The following is a 9,930-nucleotide window of genomic DNA, read 5'->3' as shown; positions in this document are numbered from 1 at the left end:
TTTTGCCAGATTAATTTTCGTTACTTATTCGTTACTTATTTGCATGGTTCATTTAATTTATTCGCTTCAGTATTATTTTCTCTTGACACTATTAATTATTAATAATTTCTTTTATAATTAATTTTTTTAAACAAAATAATGAACAAACAAAATGTCTGTAAATTAAGTTGTTTTTCTAGTAGCAATATATTCAAAAACGATTACTAATTTGTGAGTTATTGATGTACATATGAATACACACACACACACACACACACACACACACACACACACACATGACACAAACATTCACGTGCAGTGAGAGGTCATCAGGCTGCATGCGAATGTCGCACTCCCACGAAGCACTCCTCTCCACTTCCTCCATATCTCACGACTTCTTCGATCTGTCCATACCTGGCTTGTGCGTCTACCCGATCCATCCGAGCATCGTTGCGGACAAGCCATGCTTCGTCATTCGAATACCGAAACTGCGCCAGCAGCAGGAGCTTCAAAACGACAATGCAGTCGCTGCTGAATCTTCATCCACTGCTCTTCAGCAACATCAACTCTATCACCACCACCATCATAATAAACGTGATTCCAGCTCCAGTAGAAATCAAAAACTTCAATCTCAGCAGCAGCAACATGTGATAACGACAACGTTGGGTGAAGATTCTTGCATGTTTGTAACTTCAAATGCTGGCTACAATTTCAAATACTTCAGATGTGATAGTGAGGACTCCATGCACAAGTGGATTTCAAGGTCCGGTGGTTGGTTGGTTGGATAATTGATTGATTGGTTGGTTGATTGGTTGGTTGGTTGGCTGGTTGGTTGGTTAATTGGCTGGTTAATTGGTTGGTTAATTGGTCGGTTAATTGGTTGGTTAATTGGTTGGTTGTTGGTTGTTTCAAAGATTGATCGGTGGGTCAGTTCGTTGGTTGGTTGGTTAGATAGTTGATTGGCTAGTTGGTTGGTCAGTCTATTGATTGGTCGGTAGATTGGTTAGTCAGTTGTTTTCACAATTGATTTTAGATTAAAATTTAAAAAGATTATTTGGTCTCGTTTCATACGTTTTAAACGTAAGTAAAAAAACAATTAAATATTCACTATTTTCCAACTGTTCTCTTGCATATATAAATTTACATTCGCAGGCTAAGAGATTGCATCAATGCATGCAGAAACAATACATTCAGAACTGACAACTGCCTGTCCATATCAATTGTTGAGTCCAAGAACCTCTTGCACAAGAAACGGTCAGTCAGTTAACTATATTATCTATTATCATACAATAAATACTTTAATTATATTTTTAATCTTTTGGTTTATTTCTTCACCATTAAAATTATAAAACGACATGAAATAAATGATTGAATGAACATTAGATTGCTTTATTGAATGGACACACCTTATTTTATTCTGATCAGCTTCCCACCATCGTCAATTATATTTTGATGTCTGTCCACCTACTGACGCTGATGATCATCCTTTTGTTTGATGCACATACAATACATCTGTTTAATAATCTATTTGTTTTCTATATGCTGCTAAAGGATAAATATTTATTCCTCTTTATTGTTGTGGGTTCATTCAATGTATTTTACCGCGTTCATACTTCCTCATTGTAATTAATAACTTTTGTGCTGCATCATAACATTCCATCATCAACAACTCTAACCATACAGACACACACATCTTTCAGATGTAATACTACACAACACAAACTAGGTACTACTGCAAGCTGTACTTGGATGACGTTCTCTATGCACGTACCTCTTCCAAGCAGATGCTGGAGCATGTTTTTTGGGGAGAGCAATTTCAATTCTCGTTAGTTTTGAACTGTATTTTGTATGCTGGGACTGGGGTTGGTTTGTTTTGTGGGGGTGGTTTATGTTGCTAGATGTTTAGGGGGGTGTGTTTTAAAGGGTGTCTTCGTTCTGTTGTGGTATGTTTTAGTGAAAGGTATGATTTTAAAAGTAAACTTCGAAGCTTATTTAGAGTTTGCGTTGGTTGTTCGTGTTATTCTTTGGTTTGGATGTCTATAATATTATGCTTAATTACTTGAGGAAAGATATATGAATTGGGTCATGTTTACAGGTGTTATTATTATTTTAATATGATGGAAAATTTTCTTTTGTATGTTGCCTGTCGCCATTCATGTTTGGTGAAGAATGTCTAGATGAGTTTTGTTTTTCTAATTACGTTTTTGTCATTTTCTTACATCTTTCTTCGGTTATTTATTTTGCCGTTATCATTTTTGATGCCATCCTCATTTTCTCCATTGCATTCCTAATGTAATTTCGAATCATTTTTCAATCTTCATTTTTTTTTATCATTATTACCATGTTCGCTACAATGCCTCCACATCCATCGTTGCCACGTCATCACTAACTACCGTATCGCTACTAATGATGACGTCATCACTAACGACAGTGAACTGGCAGATGTGCAGATGATCTCAATACATCTATTCAAAGAAGTGGAGAAGAAACGAAAGCGCGACAAATCATTCCTCATTGGTTAGATTTCGTTCGTCTTAATGACGTCATTGTCACTCATTTTTACCATTCCCTTCATCACCATTTCTATCATTATAATTCATTAATCAGTTATTGAGGTGGCTCAAATATTGAAAAAATCGGACGCGTTGCTATCTTAACAAAGAGTTAAGAGGTAACTTGGTTCAAATACACAATGAATCAAGGCCACCATCTGTTTTATTGCAGAGATCTTTTACCGTTTTGTGAAGCCATGTTCTTCGTCATCGTCGTTGTCAATATGAATGTCTCTTCAATTAACTTAAATTTGTCTTCATTAATATCATAATTGTTATTGTATATTTTATTAATTATTTTATTAACCCTATTTTATAAACATTTTATTAACCCTAACCCTAACCATAATTTTCTACCAGGCTGCATAACCATCTCTGCCGACGTAATAAAAAACAAACCACTGAGTGAAAAGTGGTATGACGTCACATCACCGTCGTCATCATCTTCCTCCTCGTCGTCCAATAAGAGCAGAGTTAAGGTCGAAGGTGTCGGGGTGAGGGTGAAGGGTAGGTATCAGTCGGTTGATATTTTGCCACTGGTCTATTACGACTCACTACTCAGAGTTCGTTACTACTTGTTTATTAATTGTTTATTGGCTAATGATAATTGAAGATATTGAGAATAAATATCTTGACATTAATTTTATTATTGACTTGAAAATAATTTAAAAAATTTGAAGTTAAACTTCATAGCAAGTTAATATTAGCATCATGTTAACATTTTAACATCACATCACCATCACGTCATCATCACGTCACGTGGCCTGCAGTTTCTACAGACTGACTACACATCACTTATTGAGTTACTGGAGCCTGTGATTGGTGTGAAGACGAAGGAGGGTGTGGCTACGAGTTTGGCCTCAACGCTGCACTGTTCTGGGAATGTTGTGGACTTTCTGTGCAACATTGTCATGAATGAAGTTGATAAATTAGGTCTTATAGTCTTTCATATACTTTCAGTTTGCTATTATAATTACTATAATGATATTTTTTGTGGTTTTTGTTACTAGCTATTAATTTTAATATTACTAATTTTGTAGTATTCAGTTTTTTATATTTTTACTAGTTACTCTTCTTACTGTTGTCGTTCGTGGTGAAGAAAACATTCCTCTTTTGTTATCTCTATTTCATCATCCTTTCTTATGCTATTCATTTTTGTTATCTTCGGAATTTTTGTTCTGGTGAGTTATTTGTTTATAAATACTAATTAATTTTGAACACCTCCCACGAATGTCAGAGAACAATGCCCTGGCTCTGCGAGGCAACAGCATTGCAACAAAAGCTGTCGAATCGTACATGAAGCTCGTCGGACAGAAGGTTGTTAGCTTGTAGTCAGCTTTCATTAATGCGTTCGTGTTTAGCTGACCGGTTTGCTGGACTTTAATTTTTGAATGGACAGTTTAAAGACTTGATTGATATGAAAACAATCGTTCTCGTCCAAATGGAACGTTGCAGTTAAGTTGAGTTGGAAGGATTAGTTTAAAGTTTTCTTGGTTCGTTGGCTGACTGTTGTATAAATGAATGTATTGTTGGCAGATTAATAACATTGCAGCACCATTGTTTTACAGTACCTGGTGGCGACACTGCGCGATGTCTTGCAAACAGTCATCGAGTCAGGTGTTGATTGCGAGGTGGACAACAACAAGGTGGCCAACCAGACCACCCTCAACACCAACAGATCCAACCTTACTGAGAAGTGCACACTCGTCTGGAACAAGATCATCAACTCGAGGCCTAATTTTCCTAGGTCTGTCTCTTTTTGTTTGACCTCTTTTTGCGTTTGACCCCATGTGTTAATGACTTATGCGTTAAATGACTTTGTTGTCTCATCAATTTGAGTTACTTATTCGTGGTTTTATTTCATCTTATTTCGTTCAGTACTGGTAGTATTTGTTGACGGAATGTTTTCTTTATTAAACATTAGAGAACTGAAGCGCCTCTTCCACATGATCCGTGAATGTTGTCAGAAGAAGGCAGATGGACACAGATCCATGTGCCACCAAATCATCAGCTCCTGCATCTTTCTCAGATTCTTCTGTCCCGCCATTCTGTCGCCAAGTCTTTTCGGCATAGTTCAGGAGTTTCCGTGTGACAGGGGTGTCCGCAATTTGACGCTGATCGCAAAAACTATTCAGAATCTGGCTAACTTGACCTAGTTGGTGACGAGTGTGCTAGGTTGCTTGATGCATTACGCTGTATTAGTCGAATGGCTAGCTTGCTTGTCTATTATGACGATTAGGATCTAGTGGCGCCTTGTTATATTGAAAATTTTCAAAGTAAATTAACATTGAATAAAGATAATTTTGAATGTTTTATGGAGTGTTCAAATGAGCACATGCCACTCACTTCATCATTCCCACTCGTCACACACATCACATCCACCAATACCTGTTTTCAGCTTCGGTGCCAAAGAACTGTTCATGAACTTCATGAATGAATTTGTGTCAGCAGAGATTGAAAATATGGAGAACTATCTGGATGATATTTCGGTTAGATGGTGACGATTGCTATATTAATGATGCTGATGAGGATAAAATGAATGTGATGGTAAAGTTGGGAGGGATGAAATTTTGATTCTAATGATAATTACATTATAGCCATAACAATTAAACGAATGCCGTGAAGAGATAAGTGAATAAATAATTTAGCAGGATTATGAATAGAGGAAGAATATACTTCAAAATGTTTTATCGTTACACTTTAAATATCGTTACACTTTAAATTTACGTCATCGTAAACAAACAAACAATGGACACGTCAGAAATCAGACGACGAGTGTGGCACAGCCTGCTGCAATGTTGGCGCCACACCAACTGTGGTTGTTGATCAGAGCAGGGAACTGGCGCTCCTACATTCTCTTCTCATTGAAGGCTTCAATGATGCCAGCCAGGTAGGCCTCGTTGGTTGGTTGGTTGGTTGGTTGGCTGGCTGGCTGGCTGGCTGGCTGTTTGTTCGATAATTTATGTGTGAAAAGATAGATAGAATACAGGGATGATGAGTTTATTTTTGGAACCGATGGTTGTAGTGATGATGATAGTTATGACAGTGACGATGATAGTTATGATAGTGATGGTGATAGTTATGATAGTGATGGTGATAGTTATGGTAGTGATGAATGCCGTCCCATGCAGAGTAACAAGGATAAGTTCAAAAACTTGAGGGTCATCTTGGAGGAGATAAGTGAAAATTTGAAAGTAGCACCCAGCCTCAAGCAGCAACATCACCAACAACAGCGACAACAGCAACGACAGCATCAGAAATTAACCTCTCACAACTCTTCAGCATTCCTGACTCCATTACAACATCAATCTTCGATATCATCGACGACCACAGTGGCTCCACCCACCACTCCAACAACCGTCGTCATCCCTGCCACTCCTATTTCCTTTGCGCCATCAGTTTTCACCACCGACAGCCACATTCCGACCACCTCCACTTACGTATCCATGATTTCAAAGTCATTATCCTCAACACCTCTAACCACACGTGGCCACGCTGACTGCAGAGTTGTCGATCGCGATGACAAGAGCCTGATTCCTGGCAAGTTGAATGACATCCTGAATGACATCAAGGCGTATTCATTCACAAATAATATCTATAACGTCAGTGGCGCTAGTGTGGGTAACAACATGTTGGACTCTTCAATCAGGGAGTCAGCTGTCAACCAGGACCCAGAAATCATCAATCAGAACTGGCACAAGCTGGTCAAGACTGCCTACATGGCTGAAGGTCATAACAAACCTCCTTTGGTCGATTTTGCATCCAACAGTAACTGTAATGGTGGTGGTGGTGCTGGTAGCAGCAATGCAAATAGCTTCAACAGAGATTTATTAATGATGAGTCCCAGCAACAAATACCTCAGCGATAGCAGCAAATCGCATCAACATTCCAAATTGTTAACTTCATCTTTGAACAGCAACAACAACGAAAACAATAACAACAACAAGCTGCAACAAATTACAACATCTCTTGCATTCAATAATCCATCGTATGGCTACAACAACATGTCATCAATGCAACATCAGCAACAACAACACTATCATCGGCAGCAGCAGCAACAGCAGCCGCAGCAGCACCAATACTACAAAAGACAGTACATCACAAGAAATCCTCATTTTTTACACCAGCAACATCGTCAGCATCTTTATAAACCTGTTGATTACCGGATACTGGGGAGTTATGACAACTTGAGACAAAACTCAGAGGATTGCAGTAGCAGCAACAACAACATATTGAAGCCTAATTATAAAGGATGTGTGGTGGGCAGCAGGAAGAAAAATGCGTCGAACAACGGGAATGCTCCCATAAGATCCAACAGCACGGATTCGCTCCTGAACGAGTTGGTCACATTTTGTTAACTTCCTTATTGTTTGCTGCATCTTTTTGTATTATTTACAATCGAGGTTATTCTCACAACATTGCACTGCTTTATAGCTGTTGAGGTCGACAATGTAGGTATGATTCATTTCTAGCTAATGTTGGGATCGTAAAATATTTTTCTGTGTTTAAATTAAATAAAATCTATTTAGAAACATGCCTAAAAATTGGCAACATGCCTAAAAAATTTGCCCTATCTATAACAAAATTTTAAGCAGCCTTTATAATGCTAATAATTTATTTGATTCAAACTAATTTAAAACCTTCATCATCAGTCAAACAAGGGACTACAGCTACGTTATTTACCCTCGAAAAATCCTGGCCTCACCACTGACTACAAGTGCTACAGCCATCAATCACAACTACATGTCATCCACTCCAACAACTATGCAACACTTGCAACATTTCAGCTACCAAACTCATTCTCAACAACGTCGTCAGCGGCAACAACAACAACGATCACAACAACACGGCCATGCTGAGTTTTCCTACTCAACTCCAGTAACCAGCTGTTCAACTGGTAAGCAATTAAACAGCAACACCTCCACCAACAACAACAACAACAACAACAACGTCAGCAGCAGCAGCAACAACAATTTAGAGATGTTAAAAATGAATCACAGTTACCCTGATATTTATTCAAAAGTTTCAACAAAATCGAGTTATGACAACATTGCTAACACAAATAATAATCATACTGATGATTTTAATAAAAGTCAGAAGAGCAATCCGGTTATACATGATGTTGTCGACTGTGATGGTTATGTTAGTCATGAGGTTTGTTGTTGCTTTTTGCTTCTTTTATTTCAAACTGTTTAGCAATTTTTTCATTTCTCTTAATTCCTTATTTTTCATATATCAATTTATAGTTCCATTTAATCAAGCCAACTTTTGTTTTTCAAATATTTTTCTTCCATTTGAAATGTTGCTTTAGTTTAATTTTCGTGAACATCTCCTGAAAGTCAAAGGAGGCAGCTGTGAGAGGTGTCATGTTCACATCCGGTCCTCCTGATGCTACACCAGCTTCTTCGTCGTCGTCATCATCATCCTCATTCATATCTCCATCGTCGTTCCCATCATCGACCACTCCACGACAGCATAAAACAGTGACGCGCCTGTCTTCTCAGCCACTCTCCACCTCACCAATAAAACTCATGACAACATCATCAGCAACATCAACAACAACATCAACATTTTCTGAACAGCAACAAGCACAACAAACAGATAGCAGCATAAACAGGTCTGTAGAAAGATTTTAGTTGTTGGAGTTGTCATCGTCGTACTTGCGACTTGTTGCTGGCAACATTGGCTGAGGCATTTTAACAACCTTAGAGACATGAGTTTTACGGCAGGTTGAGTTGTAGTGTAGTAGAAAATAACTTACAAACACGCACAAATACACACACGCACAGATACATACATGTGTGTATGCATGCACTGCACAAGCACACATGCACAAGTATTAATGCTAGTACAATTAGGGGTATATGCACCGGTAATGCAGGCATGTTACTGTATTAAACAGCTTCTAGAGATATTTATGTAGATAGGTGATCTGCAAGTTAAGTCTGCTGATGATGACCGGGAATTATCGAGGATTCTTCTCAGAAGAAATTTTTTTAATTGAATTCACTTTTATTTTTGTAAAAAAAATATTATTAAATTAATTTTTTAAATTTTTTCTTTCAAAAAAGAAGTTGGTTGGTCTTTTGATTGATTGATTGATTGTGCATGTTTATATACTGTTTGTAGCTTTTTCACATCAATCATTTATGGCTTTCTTGTTTCATACAAACTAAATCATGTTGTTCACAAAAATCTCCGTCATTCATCTACTTATCAGAATTTAAATCGACAATTAGCAATAATAATTGTGCTGATCGTCATAATTAGTTTTATTATGCCACAACTTTTTGTTCATTTATTTCAATCAAATTTCATTTAAGCTTTGTTATAAAATTTATTAAAGATACGTGCATGCCATTAGGATGATAATTCTTCTAATATGATTATTTTTTAAAATCTAATTATTTTATTTATTTATTACTTTTTAGTTCATTCAATACTAGATATCTATTAAATATTTTCTACTTCTTAGGTAAGTTGTTAGTAATTTAGTATAAAATTTTTAGCTCTCTTTAAGCAAACAAACCTGTTGATGTTGAATGAACATCAAACTAATTTTCTATGCTAATGTCATTTGTTACTGCGGCTCTGACCATCCATCTCTATTCCATATGCAAGTCTGGCAGTTTTTACTGTATCTCACTCATTCTACCTTGGTGCTCGTCTTGTCTTGGTTGTATATTTTTTCTGGATTTGTCTAATACTAAATATTGGTGTCAGTAAAAATATGTTATGTTAATGTTAAAAAGGATTTTTTATTTATTTATATAATATGGATAGGCTTGAAAAATAGATAAGTCACAGCATAATTAGTGAGAATTTTTTGTATGATGCATGTAACATAACGTCTTTGCAGATCAACACACAGTTTGATTTCAAAACAGCAACGACAACAACAACAACAGCAACACCAGTGGTCATCTTTATATGAATACAACAGATCATATTCCAGCGTTAACAAGCCAAACCTCCTAAACAATAATAATAATAATAATAATGACTTTAATAGTAATAATATTAATAATAATTACGATAATTATAACAATAACAATGGTTATAACAATAGCAGTATTGCTAGGAGTAGTAATACTGCTGCTAATAATAATGTTAAAAACATTGAAAATAATGATGGCAATTTTTCAAGTCTTAAAATGTCAGATCACTTTTCTTCAAAACTCATGATCCAGCCTACGAAATATGCAATAGAAAGCAACCAACAGCACTCAGCAGCAGCAGCAGCTTTAGTTCCATCATCATCTTTGTCATCGTCATTTAAATCACCACCACCATCAGCATCGTCATCATCATTCAACAAGCATTCTTCTACCTATCACTGCTTTCCAGCATCTAACAACCGTTCATACAGTATTGGTGATACCACCGATACTGTCATTAA

At 36.7% G+C, this 9,930-nt stretch overlaps 1 protein-coding gene across 1 annotated transcript; it reads left to right on the top strand.

The window, feature by feature from the left end:
- Positions 1-323: 323 nt before the first annotated feature.
- Positions 324-4,687, top strand: HELRODRAFT_113633 (hypothetical protein; the record flags this gene model as incomplete). Its single annotated transcript, XM_009024040.1, has 9 exons — positions 324-742; positions 1,132-1,233; positions 1,706-1,804; positions 2,411-2,496; positions 2,892-3,094; positions 3,302-3,464; positions 3,769-3,848; positions 4,100-4,278; positions 4,456-4,687. 9 exons carry the CDS (start codon positions 324-326, stop codon positions 4,685-4,687), a joined length of 1,563 nt encoding a protein of 520 aa, XP_009022288.1.
- Positions 4,688-9,930: the final 5,243 nt, after the last annotated feature.

Source organism: Helobdella robusta (genome assembly GCF_000326865.2).
Source record: "Helobdella robusta unplaced genomic scaffold HELROscaffold_39, whole genome shotgun sequence".
Lineage (NCBI taxonomy): Eukaryota > Metazoa > Annelida > Clitellata > Rhynchobdellida > Glossiphoniidae > Helobdella > Helobdella robusta.
This window is presented reverse-complemented; position numbering and strand designations above follow the sequence as displayed.